We start from the raw sequence: 20,087 nt of genomic DNA on the forward strand, positions 1-20,087 counted from the left end.
AACTATCACAGTAAACCCGTTATATTTTGTATTTGGATTTTATGAAATAATTTGTGAATAATTCACAATTGAATTGTTGAAGCGAGGTTCGAGGTTCCATACGGGTTCTAACACAAGTACGGGGAAATGCAAAAGCTGGCAGCATCCGACGTGAGTTTCATGGACTGGCTCACATTGTTTGAAATGGGTTTGACACTTGGACTTGTTGCTATGTATGTATGGGCTGGCCCATATGAGCCTCTTCTTAATCAGGGAAAAAGCACAGAAACCTCGACGACGAAGCGAAACGAGCTGGGGTTTTGTACTACAATCTCACAAGTGCCTCCTTCGCTCCTTCCTGGAACTGTAACTGCGCGGGCGGATCCAAAGCTACTGTCCTAATTTAGCCGGCGAATTCGATCGGCAGCGGAAGGTTACTTTACTGCATTTCCTGGATGCTATTTCTCAGTTTACAGCTTTCTTCATCTTCTTTTCTTTGAGTGAATCATTTTCTCGAACAGTTAGCGAGCATTAACATTGCTTTAGTCACTTGGAGTACAGATGAGCTGGTGATATTGCTTTAGTCACTTGGAGTACAGATGAGCTGGTGATATACCCTTATATTCTTCGGTAGAATCTGCGTTTTCCAGTTTTTGAAAGTATGGCGACGTCGATTTCGAGAAGGATTTTACGCTCTTTTGCGTCCTTGGACGTTGGTAGTTTTGGTTCTCCAGGTCTTATTTATCAACCATTTCGAGCTTCTCGTGGTAGGGAATATACCTTCTTACTCTATTCCTTAAATTTGCTTATTGGGAATGTTTCCTGGCTTCGAAAGTGTTTACTTCCCTTTACGTTTGTTCGCATCATCTGTAACAGATTTGTGTGGCCAAGTTGTCGGGAATTGCTTATTTTCAGCAGAATCTTCTAGCTTTGTGAAGGTACTTTCACATCATTCTTTATCCAAGAGCCATATCAAAAAATGCCGTCCCTTCTCTTCGTGGATTATAGTCATGAGCCTGTTTTGCTTCATGTTATAATTTAGGGTGAAGCAGCTTACGTTGCATATCGGAGGTTTTCAACGTCTATCCTGACTCCTGGTTCAAGTGATGGTGCATTCCCCTCAGACTTATTATCCACAAAGTCTGTGTTAACACCGGAGCGCCAGATTGGTATGGAAAGTAATTTTGCTTACATGACTTTATAGTTGATGCATGGATAGGAAAATTATAGCTGCTGAAATTACCGACGTCTGCTTAAGATATTCATTTGACAGCTTAATGATTAATTCAAAATTCTAATTTTATTTAAACACTGTCAGGAAGGTGAGTTTTAATTTTCTGTTAAAAAATTATGGACGTCAAACATTGAATATAATCAATATGTCATATGCTTTAGGCTGAAGATCATTTTCAGTTTATCGACTGTTTTAATGTCAATTCTAATGAAGCTTATTATAGCCATCATGTCTCTTTAACTTTTGATTCTGAACTCCAACTTCAAGACTGATTTATGTTTCATAGTGATGGGTGAAACTTAAAATTTTTTATTAGTTCATCAATTTCAGAAGTGCCACATAAACAGTGATTTTTTAGTATTTTGGAATGATGTTCATATAATAATCACGGCTTTGTTGAAAATAGGCTTTTAGGGAATGTTCTATTAGCATGTGGTAATTGTGAGGACTTGTTGGAATATAGGCTTTTAAGCTTTCGTATGAGTTGTTAATGAATTTTAAAATGATTTTTCTTGTATCACAATATTTCATGTCCGAAATATTGTTTTTAAGGTGATATTGTTTTCTTAGTTCTGTTCAAGGGGCTATTACATCTTAGCTATTCTATCTGTTGTCAGCTTGTAGCCATGAATTGCTTAAGCAGATCCTAACCATTGTTTAAAATTGTGTTCTGTCTGCTATTTCTTATGCTATTGTTATTGATAAGCAAAGCTATACCAATTGAGGTTCACTTTTTCCTATAGTTGACATGGTATACCTGAGCCTGAGGTTTGACTCTGGGTGTGGTTCTGATCTAGTTATTTTAGAGTTAAATCCGTTATTTCCTGAAGAATTTAAGATGACCTTTTCTTGTTTTACTTACTTTGTCTAGCACATTTTCCGTGTTCAGCTTTGAATTCGTTCTATATTCAGTTCTAACCTTCTGTCCATTATTTTTATGATGCAAACATGGTGAATTTTTTATTAATTTTATGGTGTGATGTAGGCCTTTATGAGGACTTGGTGATTCCAGTGACAAATTTTCACAATGAGGACAAAGGCTTTATGGTTTTGGCTGGTGATGTTTTTGATGTGCCCCTTAAGAAGCATATTATCCATCGTGTTGTGCGATGGCAACTTGCGAAACGACAACAGGTGATAGTGAACCATTATAAAGATTTAAAAGAATGTGATTATGTGGCATTGATGGTACTATGACTTAAATATATATGGAAATAGTGGTTTGCCTGCAGCATAGGATAACCATTGAGAATGCTGAAGTTTTGTTATTTCTTTAAATTCTTGTCAGGGTCGGTTCTTTTTTATTTGGTTATTGGAAGTCAAGAATAAAGGTTCCCTTTCTGTTTGATCCCTGTAAGACATTTTTAGAGAAGGAAAAATTATCTGGGGGCTATTGTATGTGAAAGGAAAATGGAAGGGGGAGACCCGAGAAGTTGAATGTTGATAAATCTATCTTAAGTTGCATATCATTCCTACAAAGTTGTTTAGTTCTGTTACTGAGGGAAGCTGTCTGAGATACTTAATGATATGTAATATATAACATATCTAATGTAATTACTTTTGCTATATGATGAATTGTTATTATTATTAAAACTTCAATACTATTAAAAAAAATTGCGCATTGTAAATGTTGGGAAGTTGATGTATGAGAATCATGTATCAGAATCTTATGTGATTCAAGTTGTCTACAGGGAACACATTCAACAAAAACAATCAGTGAAGTTAGTGGGACTGGTAGAAAACCATATCGGCAGAAGGGTACTGGTCGAGCAAGGCATGGAACACTGCGTGGACCGCAGGTATATAAGCTTTCTTGACTTGCTCAATGATCAGGTGGTTGGTTTTTATTATGCTGTTGTTGCCTGATATTCTTTTTGCCGAGCTATTAACAGTTCAGGGGAGGTGCTGCAATGCATGGCCCTAAGCCGCGAAGTCATGCTATTAAATGCAACAAGAAGGTTAGACGTCTAGGGTTGAAGATTGCTTTGACTGCTCGAGCAGCAGAAGGAAAGGCATGTCTTTGTCCCTCAATTTTTAATTTTACATGAATGCACTTGTGAAAAAGGTTAAGATCTTTTTTTGGGGGGTATATCCTGTATGGATTCTATTTATTGTGAAATGTGGCACAGCATTGGATTGGATTTGTTGCACAGCATCACAGTTGATATATTGGCCTGGGTTCTTGTGGGAGATGCTGACTTGTTTGTGATCGTCATCTTCCTTTATCATAATGCTCTTTATATTGGTGATATTTCCTTTATTAAATGTTGCATCTATTCCATCTGTAAACTACTTGTTTGTGATCATCGTCTTCCTTTATCATAAGGTTTACGCATTTGGGAGAGATGCTAGCTCTTTTGTGATTATCATCTATATTCTTACCAGGCTTTTTACTCTCTGTACTGCTTTTGGTACTAGTTATGTAGCTTCTATGTCATCACTTAAGCTATTGTGGTTGGCCTTGAATATCAAAACTTTTGCATAACTTCCGTGCTTATATATCTTCTTATGTTTCCTCTTTAACAACAGCTGTGAAACTCGAATTCTTGAAACATTTTTATTCCATATATGGGGCAATAATCATTAAAACATTTTGGTGATATACAGCTTCTGGTTTTTGAGGATTTGGAGGTCCCTACTCATAAAACCAAGAATATTGTCAACTATGCCAACCAAATGGAGAACACCAAGAAGCTACTGCTGGTGGATGGTGGCCCAATTAATGAAAATCTGAAGTTGGCTACTCAAAATCTACACTATGTCAATGTACTGCCATCAATTGTAAGTTGTTACTTGCAATCCTTAGTCCCTTTTCACAATATGATTGGATATGGAATGAAAACTCTGCTGTCTGGATCTTAGAATGAATTAGGCTATATTTTAATAATCTTTCGGGTGTGTGATCTTCTTGATGTAATTCAAGGATAAAACCTGAAGTTCAGGCTCACAAAGCTAGAAATATGATATAACACTGACTTCCTTGCATCGTTGATATGTTTGTGTTATTTCATTTGAGCATGCTTACTTGCAGGCGAGAGCTATAACTATCAGGAGATATAACATCATAAAACCTTCGTTTTCCTTTCTCTTGAATGGTTGCAAAATTCTTTCTTTTTTCTGATAATGATTTTTCTTCAAATCGTTTCTAAATCCAAAACCAAAGGTTTTCCGTGTCCTGGCGATTCTCTTCGCATCTGAACAGGAACATATGAACTTTCTTGCATGCATAGAGATGTTCTCGCGAGTTGGATATTTGTTCAAGTGGGTGTGTTGCTGAGCTTGCAATTTCTTTCTTTATTTTCAGGGCTTGAATGTCTATAGTATCCTGCTGCATGATACACTGGTGATGTCTCGTGATGCTGTAAACAGGATTGTTGAGCGGATGCACACTCCAATTAATCGATGAAGCGATGTATTACAATTTGTGCTTTATTCCAATGATTTTGAGTCGAAAGATGACAAAAAATCCAGAATAACTTTTTTTTTTTTAATTTCCTCAAAATATGCAAAAATGCAGTTAGATACCCGTTTTCTTTTGTTAGTTTGCCCTTCAAGTTTCAACTGGGAACACCTTTTAGTTGAATTAAGGTGAAAGATCAAACGTGCCATGGTCATCTTGCGTTGGTATTTCCAGACAGAAATTTACTCCCCATGGTTCTCGGTTTTGGTCCTCGATACCTGTTGAATATGAATTCCCGTCTCGTATTTCCATTTGCTTCAACCTTTGATAGTCAGAAGGAATTTCTGAATTTTGTGCGCAGGCAGCTTTGGAAAAGAGTAGAGTTGCAGCTTTTGCGGGTAGAGCGCCCTTTTTCAGTTTCAGGGGACCAAACTTTGTTGACATTACCTTAGAAAATTATTCAGGCTACAACTTTGCACTACTGTCTGTACAAGTATGTTAACGACTTTAAGAAATTATTTAGGTAATCAACTATATTATTGGCAATCTTATGAGAAACATGAGTCCTGGACTTGGAGCGCTGAGGATGGATCATCTTGGGTCTCTGGACTCGAACCCTTGAGGTTTCACAGCATGGCAATGGTCGGTAAGCTTTGCTGTAAAAAAGGTTTAAACAAATAATCTTTTCACTAGATTCTACCATTGTTTATCCTTGAAGCTTCTGAGACTCTTTCGAAGACTTTTTAGAATGTGTGCAACTTGAAGCAATGAATCAATGAATGTTACAAGCGCATTATCATGCCTGCTGGAAGTACACATTTTACTCTCTAAAACACATGCACTCTTTGCATCGTGGAAACCGGTACACACTCCTTGCAATAGGTCTTTCAAAAACATGTTTAGTTTGTCTAACTGCCTTTCTAACTGTTTGCTCAAAAACTTTTCATTCTATAGTAGAGTTCTTCATGAATATGGCTAAAAGTCTCCGCTTATTTGGCCGTGTAGTTAGCATTCTCCCTCCACTATAATATGTTCGATATCCAGCAACCAAAGATGACATCTGACTCCGAGTCTGTCATGGCAAATGCATCAGCAGCAGTGGATGCTATGAAGTCCAGTGCAGTTAGCTGCAGAAAAATGAGCTTGTCATGCATTATTACAGTTGAGAGACTATTCATAGTCCTAACGCTGCACATCTTACACTCTCAGTAAGCAAAGACCTAGCCCTCCGTACAAAGAACTTTATGGTAGATTCCATACTAAAAGGGAATGCCATTACTGGGATATGTTTCTACAATGTGGAACGAATTGGCTACACTCAAAACTAAGACCTCTGCACTTGCTGCTACCCAACGCTCTCAACATTCAGATCATGAAATTCCATCAAGAGTCCTTGCCTATCCACCCCCATGCCCAAGAAGGAAAGAAGTTGGTATATATTCAATGGAAGAGTCTGATAGGCCTTTTTAATATTCTTTTTTGTTTTATCGTTAGAATATCGTACCTAACAATATCGAGAATTAAGCTGCATTTTCCCCTGGATTTGCATAAAATTAAATACAGCAGGGAGAAGGTAAAAAAAAGAAAAAGAAGAAGAAGAGAGATGAGTGTCACTTTATTACCTGAGATGAGAAGTTTGAGAATGGTTCAAGTTCAGTTGCTGTAAGCAGTGTCTCCTTGGTAACTAAATTAGGATACAAGTTGGTTAAAGCAGCTAACCTAGGTTGTCCCCCATATATATTTGCACCAGCCACAAATATATGTGTCTTCCGGTGGAAACCAAGAGCAGCAAGCATAAGCACTGCTGGTGAAGGCAGGCTGAAACAAGTCAAACAATTTAGTGAGAAAATAATTAAGATATATTTCCTTCCAAAACATATAATGATGATTTGACCTCTTCAAGCATTTCCTTTTATGACAAATTTTATGTTACTCTGAAGAATATTAGAAAATGAAGTTTACTAATCCTATTTAAACACAACAAAACTAGAAAACTAAGAAGAATCCTAGTCCAACATCTATTCATCAAGAAGTCCACATAACAAATTATTAAAAATATATAGAAACAAAAAAAAAATGAAAGAAACAAATTCAAAGCAACTTATCAACTGTTGTAGATAGCAATTAGGCAAAGGTGCCACTGGATGCAGCAAATTATAAGATGTGAAGACATGCAGTTGATACACATACATATGAATATATGAGAGCAACAGAACAAAAAAAAAGTTGCAGAAGTGCAAACCTTTTTGTCTTCTCATGAAGTGCCAATGCAGGGAAATGAATTCCACGGTATGCTTTCAACAGTTTTCTTTCTTCTTCACCACCACTATATTCACATAAAGAATGTGCTACCATATCAATTTCAAACCTCAGATGTACAACTAGATATTTTAAAGTTTTTCCAGAATGACCCCCTTCTTTTTTCACATCTAACTTTGTGTAAGGACCAAAAAGATAATTATCCAAAGGTCCGAGATGAGATGCATGTTTACGCAGCCTTTGAAGGATCAAGGCACCAGTTTGTTGTATTTTGGGAATAAATTGCAGTGCATGAAAGTTACATCTGCATCGAAGTCTCTAGATGAAGTCCCTCATATTGGGAAGAGCAAAGTAGGAATGAGGATCAAGGATGATGACATATAGTTCTTACAATATCTGATATCTTGTAATGGACTAGAGAAATGAAGGCTAAACATTTACCTGCAACTGAAATGGCATTGGATCAAATGCCAAGCGATTCCCAAATCCAACGAAGTGGACAACTCTATTTTTCAGCAAAAAAGGGAGAATATTGTTCAAGTAAAAGCTTGGCTTGGACTCTTTCCTAATATCTATGTTAGAATAATTGACTTAGCCTATGATTGTTAGGCTAAATAAACTGAATGATTTTAGAAGATGATGCAATATATTAAGATTTAGATTATTTTTATTCTTTCAATATTTTCAGTTATGTTTATTTTTATAAATAGCAATATCATGAATAAAATTAAGATATCAATTTGTGTATTGAGTCTCTTATTCTTTTCTCCTTCTAAAAAATTAACTATTCTCCTCCTTGTCTAGAAAGAGCTGTGTGCTTGAGAAATTCAAAATAAGAAAGGGGAGAATTCTCATATTTAAAATGAGCAGGATGAGAATTCTCCATTTATATTCAAGAGCAGGGGAAGAGAATTCCCCATTCAAAAGTAATGCTAGGAGAAAATTTCTCCACTCATGAGCAATGCTAGGAGAAGTAAGACTCACAAATATTTTAATTTTCAGGTGTTCTAATTTTCTCCTAAAACTGTTTTGAGATAAAAACGGTGTGCTGCTGTGGGGCTCACGATAGCGAGTTAAAATAGTCAATGAAATTGATTGACGGCTATTATACCAGAAGTAGGACCCACAACATCTTTCTAATGTTCACTAATTATTAGGTAAAAATTTTAAACACTTGGGCAATTATTTGGTATTGGTATGAGAATATATATGTATGAATACTACAGTTTTAACAATTTGAGCTCTACTAACAACCTTTTATTGGATATTGTCACTTGATATTTCTGAATTTCTCATCTTCACGAGCTAAAAGCAAGAAAGACGAGAATTTAAGGAAATTACAAGATAGTGGTCCTCCTCTTCACGTCATGCCCAAAAGCAAAAAGCCAAGACTGATACCTACTTCCATTACATTACAAGTGAAAAGTGCACAGGCAACGTGGTACAACCTGGTTTTGATCCACTAACGTTGTCGTTTCCACTTCACATTATTGTTTTCACCACCCCCTTTCACGTGTCGTCAGAAGTTGATAGTACGACACAAGTCATACGCACTTTCCTTTTAAAGCCGTCAGGTTCTGGCATAATACCACTTGAAAGTAGAAAGTACAAATAATGAATGCAACTTTTCCAGAATTATACAGAAAGTAGGTAATTTTTGGTGCCTGGATTTCTACAAAGCAGGAATTCAAGAGAAAAATTCTTTGGATTTTCTGCTTCAGTGGAGTCTAGTGTGCCAGAGTATAAGCTTTCTATATTGAGCATTTCCACAAACTACTTTTAATAAACAAATCTCATCAAAATATAAACTTGATAGAATCAAATGGAAGTTATTATTGTGCAGCAGTACAACTTGCATAGAAAAGATTCTGGAAAATTTTTTATTACAACCTTCGACCATTTACATATAATGGTATCTCAAACTATATGCAAGGTCACAATGTTCTGAAAATAATTACACAACTTCTCTCATCTGACTTTGTACTTGACACACTTCTTTCCGCTAAATCTGTGCTCATGCTATAGTCGTCCAATGCCTCTCTCGCTCTCTCTCTGTACGTCCCTCTCTCTCTCTCTCTTTCTCTCTCTCTCTCATTTGCTATATATGGTTGTTACCAAGTTGGAAGTGTCGCCTCCAACAAGGCTGTGACACTCAAAACGACATATCGATTGCCTCATGGTCAGGAGTCTTGTATGCAAATCCCGATTCATCACTCGAATGCCTTTTGACCACACTCGCCCTTTGCACTAATCGCACCAATGCTTGCACAACTTCAGACATGGGAGGACGGAACTCAGGTTCCGGCTATACACAAAACAAATTCAAAAGTTTTTCACTCTCATATCTTGGTGATTGGAAAAAAGACTACACAATAAAATCAGAGAACACTGATCAAGCATATTTGCATGGTTTTGCAGTCATATACATGTCCTTCCAGATATTCCTGGAGGGAAAGTCCAGCCCTTCCTGATAGTTCCATTTTAAAGCTCTAATAGGGAAGGATCCAGGAAATACCTAATCTTCTTTCGGAGGCCAACAGGGAAAAAGTGTGCTAGCCATAGTTTAGGCTCAATATATATTTGGTTTTACCATCAATAAAGAAGCTTACCTGGACACAGAGGGCAATGATGTCAGCAAAACGTGAAAGAGACTTTGCTGGATACATGCCATTCAAGGCAGGATCAACCATTTTTGCCAAAGCATCGATATCATGGAGCTGAGGAGTAGCCCATCTCACAAGTGACTGCTCTGATCTTACCCTTGAACTATGAAACATACATAAATTGGGCAAAGGGTGCCATGACGTGAAAAGAAAATCACATTACCTGTAACAGAAAGACAATAATCAGCAAACAAGAGAGTTACCTGTCCAGTGGCTTCCTACCGGTCAGTAGCTCCAACATCACCACACCGAAGCTGTACACATCACTCTTCACAGTGTATACTCCTGACAAGGCAAATTCAGGAGCACTATAACCAAATGATCCAACCATCTGTGTTGAAACCTGTCATTGTGAACAATTTTCTAATGTCAACAAGCTCCAAGGATCAAAATGATTAACAAGAATTTGTTATCGCCAACTCTAAAAAATATCCATCTCTGCTTTTACCTGTCTCTCTGTGTTTGGAGTAAGGGCGGCTAAACCACAGTCTGACAAGTGGGGATTGAGCTCTTCATCGAGTAAAATATTTGCTGACTTGAAATTTCGATGCACAACAGAAGGCAAGCAAACTTCATGCAGGTACCTGACAAACACACCACAGTTTAGAAATAAAAGCAATGGCACCAAATTAGAGAGGGAGTGAGAGAGAGAATTATAATGCTGTACAAATAAACATACTCTAAAGCCCGTGCCGTGCCAAGTGCTACCCTAACACGTGCATTCCAAGCTAGAGTCTTGCTACCATCATCAGCAAAGTGCAACATATCATGAAGACTCCCATTCCCTATGTATTCATAAACCAAAAGACGCTGCCCATGCTCTGCACAGTATCCTACCAGTGAAACAATGTTAGGGTGCCTCAACCGAGACATATTTGAAACAGCTTCAAGAAAGTTATCTTCCTCCTGTAATGAAAGGGCTGCATTGTCGATCTTCTTAATGGCCATTGCCTACATCAACAGCACACAATTTGATTAATTTATTTTTGCAACATAATTCAGAGAAATTCCAACCAGAAAACAAAAGGAAGACAAACTTTCCATTTATGATGGCTTTATTGAACCATACTAATAAATTCATGATAAGAATTAAACTGAGGTATGAGGTACACGACACAAGTCTAACAGTCGATATCCCCATTTAGTTAGTGCATGTATGCCTATGAAGTTATTGAATGGGACAGAGAGACTTGCAATTGAACATTGGTAAAAGATGTGGCAAAGCATAACCTCATATACATCATTAATAACCTCCAAACATTCATCTCTGTTCGTAGTCCAACTTAGCAAAAAGCTAAAATATTTTAGAGTAGTTTCTTAAATCACACTTATTGAAAATATTTACTGACAACTAAAATTATGGCGCTACATTGCAGGATTGCTACGGCAGCTCCAATGTGTTGTATAACTAAGAGAAGCATATACAAACCAGAAAGAACCACAAGAACGTCTATGCTTTTTTATGCAATTATCATATTACCTTTCCATTAGGAAACTCCCCTTTGTAAACACGACCAAGAGAACCTTCACCAATTAGAAACTCTTGACTAAAGCTATTTGTTGCTGTTTGGAGAGAAGCAACAGTATATGAAGTAGCAGTGATTGGTGACTTCATTCTCTTTATGGATCCAGAATTCCCCTGTAACCTCTCAGCTGCCATTTTTTCAGCAGGTGGGGGCTTCAGATCTGTAACAGCAGCAATGTTTTTCACTCTCTGCTCTTGTATGTCCATACGTACTGCAATAAGAAAGAAGAATTTAGCACCTCGATGATTAGCATTATTGACCTTCCTTTTTCAAACTATCAATGAACAAATTCTGCAGTACATTTGACATTAAGGAAAAATTTCTTGTAAACTACCAAATAATTCGTAACAGCTAGTTAACCACTGCCACTATAGTACAGTTATTTTAGCTATTCCTATCTGCAACCAGGAAAAGAATGATTTCTAATAGGAGAGAGATGAAGCGGAAGAAGAAACCTTTTTATATATTCTACTACAGATATCAGTTCCAGAATATCAAAATCCCAAGTGAACATTCAAATGACTCACCATTCAAAAAACTTTAAAAAATGAAAAATAAAAAGAAATAGTAATGACAGGAACATAAAAGGAAAAAAGAAAATAAAACTCACTGTCATTTGTGCCAGCAGTCCGACTTCCCCGAGAAACTATGCCACCAAAGTCCTTCCTTTTATTCTTTCTAATGCAAAAAACAACAGCAAAAACTGCTATGAGAAGTACAAAAACACAACCCATGCTTATGCCTATAATAGCCCCAACTGAAATTCCCTTGTCAGATTCAGATGACTGGCCATCAGAAGATGGTTGTGAGTGTGGTCCTGATCCTGAATGACTACGATTAGTATGAGATCTACCAGGTGGTGGTGGAGTATATGGTGGTGGAGGAGGAGCAGGACCATTGTCAAAAGAATTTCCATCATATCTGTTTTAATTTTTCAACAGCTAGGTTAGATATTGCTGAATGAACTGAAATGCAAGAAAAACAAAGCATCGCGTAAGAACTTACATAAAATTTGGAATAGAATTAAGTTCTCGAGGTATCCATCCATTGAAATGGTTGTTTGCAACATTTCTATTGAAAATATAAATACAAATAAGAAAAGAAAAATTGATAGACAATAAATTGAACACTCCAGTAGTAAAAGAACTTACAAAGTAGTCAAAGGCAAACCCTTAAGAACATCTAAAGAACCAGTGAATTGATTGTTCTGAACATTGCTGCCACACATTAGAATATCATGAGAACTTCAATCCAACTGCCCAATGTTTTGTTATTTATTTAGTTTAGGAAGATAGTAGGATTGAGCTCACAGTGTTGAAAGATTGGACAATGAACTAATGGAACTAGGAAGGTCTCCAGTAAAATTGTTGAAAGAGAGGTCCCTGCAACAAGAAGCATGACAGCATAAAATAACAACCTAAAAACACTATTTATTTGAAATTGCATTCAAAATTCTCCAAAGGGACAAAGATTGCGGTTAGCAAGACACATCTCCACATCAAATATCAGCCAAGCGAATTTACTTTTATTTGTGTACAGCAAAAACAGAGGCACAACACAAGTAAAATCCTTGGCTAGGCACTTGCTAATGCCTAATTCAGATTATGTACCAAGTACAGATACAGAATTTTAAATGTACTCCCACTTCATTTGACTGCCAAATATAGATATTGATTTAAACTATTAAAATACTTAGTATTAGCTATCTCTTGAAGCTAAAAACTACTCTATATCGTGTCTAGTACTTCTTATCTTTCCCTTTCATGCTTGACAGTTGAAATCTCTCAATATTTTGCATCTTTCCGTTCTCTGCCCCACTAAAGCTTTCATTCTTTCCTCTTTGCCGATTTACAATTGAACTCCCTATAACTACCATCTGTTCCCCCACCCCCCACCCCCCACCCCTCCTTCTCCAGGCAAACCTATTCGTTTTTTATTTTCCTGCTTAGAATTTCTCTAAATACTGCTTCATCTGATCCCTATTCTTTCCAATACTAATCCTTGCATGAATCCCTAAAATGAAATCGTGTTATAGAAGTCTAAAACTTCATGACATCATGTGGTATCATTTCTTTTTCTTCAGTAACTTTCTCAATCAGCGAATAGGCATGAACTTATATTGAATGGTGGATGCCAAGGTACACGGATTCCTCACTAGCTTAACCATACAAAGGACCAAGAGGGACCAAGGCAATCAATAAAAATGATATGAAATTCAGATCCATGAGATAAACAAAATATAGCATAAAAAAGAGCTCAGTATGTAAAAAATTATTTGACAAGAAAAATTCTTTTGCAATAAGAGCTAATACAACAGTGTTGACAACATGATATGAAGTAAGATATCTTACAGGGTTGTGAAAAGAGAAAGATTTGAGAAAACATCTCCAACTGATTGAGAAAGTGAATTATGGCTCACATTCCTAAAACCAAGAATGTCAGAATCAAGCACTGACACAACTCCACATTAGTAAACAAAATTTCATAGCAGTCAAGAGAAGTCACTGACAAATAAGTGAGAGAAAACATGGTAGAAATGGAATAAGGAAGATTCCCACTAAAGTTGTTTTTTGCTAGATTTCTGCATTCAGCAACAGTAAGGTCAGTTGCATTAATAGGCAATAAATCTAATAGCTCCATAAGAACAGAAACAATCAACATGATTAAACATTACAGGCTTGTAACGTTTGGTGGTAATTGATATGGGATTGAATCATGGATGCTATTTTCACTAATATCACTGCAAGCAGAAACAAAATGGTATCAACAACTCAACTAACCAAGAAAAATAAGGAGATTGCATACACCAAAAATGAACTAAAGCAATAATGTCTTACAATGTCCTTAGTGACATAAGGTTTGAAAGCAAGTATCCCATTGTACCGCTGAGTCCTAATCCAGAAACCTGACTGTTAAAGAACAGCAAACCAAACCTATTATATAAAACACGCAAAGAAAAAACGCAAGATTGATCGAAGGCCATTGTTATAATGAGTTCATACATGGAAACAACAGCTGATCCCTCACAAGTAACTCCTTTCCATGATTCTGTACACGGATCACCACCATTGCTTTTCCAATTGGTTAGCTGCCAAGGACTGTTCAATGAAGTGTAAATGACCTGCAGAGCTTGAACTGGAACAGAAATAATTAAGTTGGATCCTCAGAACTAATCAATTACCAAAAAACATTAAAAAAAAAAAAAGAAATTCCTTTTATTAATTTGCTGAGAAAAGAAAGAACAACAATAAGATTTAATCAGAATATAAAGAGACAACATTTTGATCACTTGATTCAGCATAGCACGATTAAAATGTGTCCGCTCATATCACTAAATTCCTTTTTTTTTTGGTACCCCAGCATCAAAAACAACAGAACCATTATGCTCTCCTCATTTTCCTATATTTTCCCGGGAAACAAACGGAACTGACGGATTAAACTTGAAAAATTGGAAAAAAAAAAAAAAAAAAAAAAAGAGAGAGAATGGGGGATCAGCGAAGTCAAAGCTCGTTTCTTTGACTGTAGGCAGCTCATTTCAATAAACAGAAAAAAAGAATCATTTTAAACTCACCAATCGCCATCACACTAACAACTCAGTCTAACAAATCAAGAAAAAAAAATCGAGGGTAAACATACCATCGGAGGGATCAGTATTGCATTGAACAAGAAGCGGCAAAGCAAAGATCGAGGCGAGGAAAACTAACGGAAACAGCAACTCAAAGAGCAACGAACGAAACAAACAGAAAGAAAGAGCAATGGACTTCCCTGCCATTATTGAAATTTGTTATGATTTTTACAGGTGAGCTTGGCGTGTGCTAGAGAACATGGTAGAGCACCGCAGGCACTGAAAACGAGAAAAAGGAGGAGGAGAAGAGGAGAAGTGGAAGTGGTCGGTAATGATGTGGAGATCGGAGTCGGGGACAAGAGGCATGGCCATTAAAGAAAAGGACAGCAAAGAAATGAAGCTCGGGCCTCAGTAATGAAGAGAGAGAAGGAGAGAGTGTGAGGTTTATGGTGTCGGCGAAAAAGGAAAAGGAGTTAAAAAAATAAAAACAAAATGGAAAGAAAATAATGTAAACAGGTGAAAGGAGGAGTTAAGGAAGCAAAGTATGATTCTTGTTTCAGGTGATTCCTTCCCTTCTTCATTTTTCTTCACTGGGCTTTGGATTCTCTACGTGCGACTCTTCCTTTGCACTTTAACTGCCATCCTTTGCCAAGTCTGCATCTGTCCTGATTTGATCAAATGGAAGTCGGATCCAATTCCAGTTCAGCTCCTTTAAGTCGGAAGTCTTTGACTGATATTGAAGCTGTAGAGAGTGCTGCCACTATAAATTTAGTCTAATATAAAAATAAATTTAAAAATATTAAATTAAATATTTATATATATTTATTATATACATTTTAATTAATGTTATATAAATTTTAATAAGTATAAAAATTCATTTTTATGATAATCAATTTTTTAAAAATAATTTCTATATGTACTTAGGAAATTAGTATTTAACCATAATACTCCTGCTACTAATAATAATAAATTGTTGCTTTCTTTATAAAATAAAGAGAAAATTATTAATTAATAATTTTAAAAATTATTTTAAAAATTAAAAAATCAATTAATAATTTTTATATATTATAAAAATTAAATAATAAAATATCTAACAGTTAAAATTAATAAAATAACTAATTAAAATATTTTAAATTTTAATTACGTTTTAATTTATTTTTTAAAATTAAGTAATTAATTTTAATATTATGTGAATAATAAATTTTCTTAAAATAAACGAGTGATATAAAATAATTTAATACCTTAATATAACTAATAATTTTCCTTTTAAACATGAGAAATACACAAATTTTTAAATAATTATATTTTCTTTGAAGAATCAGCTTATTAATTTTGGTGATAAGGGCAGTGGAGTAAAAAGAATGAGGTAGGGATGCAAAGCAGAAGATTCAAATCCAGGGCTTGTTTTAAAAAAAAAAAAAGAAAAAAGAAAGGGAAAAAGTCTGAGCGAGTAATTTAAGAAGGGGATGGTTAATGTCAAGATTACACCTAACACAACAATTTTGTATTTTACCAGGAGAAGGTAGAAGAGGACCCACAGAGTTCTGGTCCAGGGGCTGACGTTGAATTCGGAAACAGAATGGGACTAGCATTTCGCATGTGGGGAAGTTACAAAATTACTAAAATATCCACTTATGAACTCTTCCTTTTTTGACTTGGGCCGCGAATGTGAACGATCACTTTTGGACTGAAAATCAAAAGTTTTAGCCATTGGAATTTGTCTTCTTCTTTGTTCATACAACCATCATTTTCATCTTTTGTGCCTCATTTTTCTACTATTCTGCTATTTTAATGGTGAGGATACCTATCAATTCATCCCATAACCGCTGGAATTATTTGACCGAATATAATTAAAATTACACTTTCATGGTTAAATAAATCAATTCAAAAATATTAAATCAACACAATAATATAGATTAATTTAAAAAATAATATAATCATGAAAAATTCTTAAATTTTTTTTTAAAAAAAGGTATTATTTGTTTTACACCTTCTTTTTCTAATTTTTTTAATTATTATAAACAATAAGAAGAAAATGAGCTTTCTCTTTATCAACATTTCTTTTCTATTTACAACATTAGTTTTTTTCTTTCTAGAACTTCTTATTGTCTAATATTTTATTTCTTTCTTATTCTATCTGTGATTTTAATTTATTTTAGATTTTCTAAAATCATCTAACATTATATTTATTCACAACAATTTTTATAGTACTTTCACTCACAAAAATTTTAATTTTTATCTATTTTTTATTAGTAAACAAACAAAATAAAAAACCAGAATAATATTGTGTCATCCCCCTTTCCATCGATTCTTCCCACTGCAGCAAGGGGGCTTATTAGCTGGAGATGAGTGCAGAAGGTCGGTTGGCTAAACGCAAAGTGGGAGCCCTTATTTCAATGGTTGAAGGTATCACGTCTAATCATTTGATTCACCTCTGTAAATTATTGGTTACCCACCTCTTCCTCATAGGTCCCATTTGGGTTTTGTTTATTAGTTTTTCTTGATCTAATACAACGCTTATGGAGATGGACGCATTGTTCGCTGTCCACGCCAGCATCAGTCTTCACAAGACCTATATTGAATCTTGTCATGCAAGTCTTAGCGTTTATTATTTATTTATTATCCCTCCCTCGTATCTGGAGGATGTGTCTAATGAATTGAAATCCGATAAACTAATATTAGAAAAAGAAATAATTGTATAAAAGGAAAATTTGAAGGATTTTTGCTCAGATTCAAAATGATTGCATTTGCATATTGTTTAATTATGGTGCAGAGCAATTGGTGAAAAGATTTGATGTCTTTACTGTGACAAACAAGAGAAAAATCGGAGAAAATGACAAAAAGTGAGTGTCGGTCCAAAAAAAAATTACTTCATAAGCCTTCTTAAAATAGTAAACATACATGGAATGCGCATGCTTCACTCCCACGCGGAAGCGGATAAATTTGGCCGCCGGTTCGATTTGAGTTAAATTTTAAAAAAAAAGAAAAGCCTCAGGTCAAATAAAATCTTTTTAAACAGTGGATTTAAAAAAAAAAAGTAATTTACTTTCTAAAAATTAAAATTAGAATTAACTATAAACGAAAAAAAATCCAAAAGAATCAATTTCGATCAACCATATAAGATTTGATTATTTTTAATTGCGTTGGAATAAAGAGTTTTTTAAAACAAAAGGGTCAATGGAATTCAAATTAAGTATTGATTTTTTTAAAAAAAAATTATAAAATTGCAAATTTAAAAAATTAAATAAAAAAAAGAAGCAAGGAATCCGAGCAGTTGTCAGATTCCACTTTTATATTCGTCATTTTTCTTGAATTATAAGGAAGATATATGCATGTGGTAGAGATGAGATGCAGCATTATTTTGAATTTCCAGATAAACAACCAAACAGAAAACAGTGAGTAGTCAAATTGGTGATTTGAATTAAGTTGAGTGATATTTAAATTGGTGTAAGACCATATTGGCATTGTGCATCAATGCAATCATAAAAACCCACTTTTGCATTCTTAATTATAAAAATGCTGAGTAGTGAAGGTAAAATTGTATGATTATAATGTTGCTTCTTAACCTCAACTTTTTGAATTGTATTGATTTTGTGATTTAGCACTTTTGCTATGTGATTGAGGTTTTGATTTGCAATTTCTCATGCGGGTTAGGTTGCTTCCATTCCTGCATAAAGCATATCTACAAAACCCTCTCATTGCGTTCCATTGCCATTTTCTTTACTTTTCTGGCGCCTCTGCTTAAGATGAAATTCGCTAATTTAAAGGTTTTTTATGTGGCTTGAACTGGATTGGAATGGGTGATCTGAATTCTCAATTTTAATGTTTGGATTCTACATTTAATCCAAACCAATTCTAATATGATTCATAATTTGAACCCATCTTTGAATGGATGTACCACGAAGGCCAATAATCAGAAGCCCATTTCACTCCTAAAGGCTCTAACCCAACTAGTGGTTTCTGCTACAGAATGTTCATGAAAATATATATAAAAAGAAAAAAAAAAAAAAAAAAGAGAGTAAGATAAACCAACTTTTATTTAATCATGATTTAAAACTCTTAAAGGAGTATTCCATAATGGAAGATGATAGTAGAGATCGGCGTATTCAGGGCTATACCTCTTCGCCAACTAAATTAAGATTTCAACAAAAATTGGAAAAATTTGTGCTCAGGTGTGCTACGAATGGTTCAACAAGTCTCTTTGCCTGACAAATGACTACCATTTTCACGAAAAGGCCAGTTGAACCGAACAATTGCTTTGGGCCCTCCCAGTGAAAAGCAATAATGCATATATATATAAATCTTCTTATTCAAATTTTAATATTTTCTTATTTGTTATTCTAAAAATAACAATATCTATTATGAATTTAACATACTAATTTTGCTATTGTGTTCCTAATTGGTGTTTGTGAGCTTTAATTCTTTTTTTTTTTTTATCCTTTATATGGGTTATTCTATAATCAATGGGAAGTAATTTGAGTTAATAATAAAAATTACTACCATTGCAAGTGTCTATTTACAATGGATTTTGATAACTTTTCTATTAGGGCGTTGATATGGAAAAGCTATAATTGAGTGGAGCAAGAAGTTAAAGTTTTTGTTTTTGGTAGAGGATTTTATTTGCCTCGATGACTCTTCCAACAGTGAATTTTTTACTATATAATTTTATTTATGATATGCTAAGTTATGTGAGATTGTAGATTTGCATATCTCTAGTTATGATTTTATTTTGGTTGATTTTATTTCTTAATTTATTTTGCAGTTGCCAGTGTTGAAGCTTATTGCGGCTTTCTTCTTTCAATGGCCTGTCAATTTCTAGTTGCATAGTTTGATTTAAATATCAATATTTTTCTAACTTATTGTTGTCATTATTTTTCTAGCTTATTGTTGTCTTGCGCAATGGAATTCGATGCACTACTCGGTGTTGGAGTGCAGGATCCCTCTTTAAAATTCTATAGCTTGCCCTTAATACCATTCAACACGGCTGGTTCTATTAGGTCTAATATAGATTATATATGATTTTGTGTTTTTATCTTCTTAATCTTTTAGGATGCACCTCTTTGTGATTAACTTCTGAATTTATGTTTTTATATATGGAATCTATGTATTCACATATATGTTGCTGATAGTCGGTTGTCCTTCCTCGTTGTTGCTTGTTGGTTCCACCAAAGAAGATGGAGCGATGGATTTGTTTATGGAAATCTCTTTGAGCCAAATTCTATTTTTAGGCTGAATTTAGATTAGCCTCATAACCAATTGGACTTTTAATGCAATTAACCTTGTATGGTAAAAAGAAATCTATTCAAATTTCATTTTATCTAAAATAATTAATTTAAATTATTTAATAATTCTAAATTATACAATCTTTTTTATTTATATACAATGTCAACATCCTATAAAATAAAATGGTGTTTTTACTAATTTTTCTCACTTTCAATATTATAGATTTGCTTATGTTGGT

The 20,087-nt window shown here is 34.8% G+C and overlaps 2 protein-coding genes and 1 pseudogene across 4 annotated transcripts; 1 reads left to right on the forward strand and 2 right to left on the reverse strand.

The window, feature by feature from the left end:
- Positions 1-253: 253 nt before the first annotated feature.
- LOC110602968 (50S ribosomal protein L4) lies at positions 254-5,159 on the forward strand. Of its 3 annotated transcripts, none has more exons than XM_021740589.2 (9): positions 254-412; positions 541-746; positions 856-917; positions 1,022-1,148; positions 2,199-2,347; positions 2,905-3,012; positions 3,106-3,225; positions 3,821-3,994; positions 4,518-5,159. In XM_021740589.2, exons 2-9 carry the CDS (start codon positions 641-643, stop codon positions 4,617-4,619), a joined length of 948 nt encoding a protein of 315 aa, XP_021596281.1. In that variant the 5' UTR covers positions 254-412; positions 541-640; the 3' UTR covers positions 4,620-5,159. The 3 variants fall into 3 exon arrangements, with proteins under 3 accessions (XP_021596281.1, XP_021596282.1, XP_021596284.1); XM_021740590.2 differs by having other exon boundaries at positions 267-412; positions 526-746; XM_021740592.2 differs by having other exon boundaries at positions 268-412; positions 579-746.
- Positions 5,160-5,433: 274 nt separating this feature from the next.
- LOC110603929 lies at positions 5,434-6,794 on the reverse strand (annotated as a pseudogene).
- A 1,871-nt stretch (positions 6,795-8,665) lies between these two features.
- Positions 8,666-15,144, reverse strand: LOC110602966 (protein STRUBBELIG-RECEPTOR FAMILY 8). Its single transcript, XM_021740588.2, has 16 exons — positions 14,698-15,144; positions 14,064-14,196; positions 13,899-13,970; positions 13,736-13,801; positions 13,571-13,642; positions 13,413-13,484; positions 12,372-12,443; positions 12,213-12,278; positions 12,067-12,132; positions 11,672-11,982; positions 11,016-11,272; positions 10,215-10,486; positions 9,984-10,119; positions 9,739-9,878; positions 9,482-9,638; positions 8,666-9,177 (listed from the first exon to the last, which is right to left on the reverse strand). The coding sequence occupies exons 1-16, from the start codon at positions 14,831-14,833 to the stop codon at positions 9,025-9,027; spliced, it is 2,181 nt and encodes a 726-aa protein (XP_021596280.1). The 5' UTR covers positions 14,834-15,144; the 3' UTR covers positions 8,666-9,024.
- Between the last annotated feature and the right edge of the window lie 4,943 nt (positions 15,145-20,087).

Source organism: Manihot esculenta, chromosome 16 (genome assembly GCF_001659605.2).
Source record: "Manihot esculenta cultivar AM560-2 chromosome 16, M.esculenta_v8, whole genome shotgun sequence".
Taxonomy (NCBI): Eukaryota; Viridiplantae; Streptophyta; class Magnoliopsida; order Malpighiales; family Euphorbiaceae; genus Manihot; species Manihot esculenta.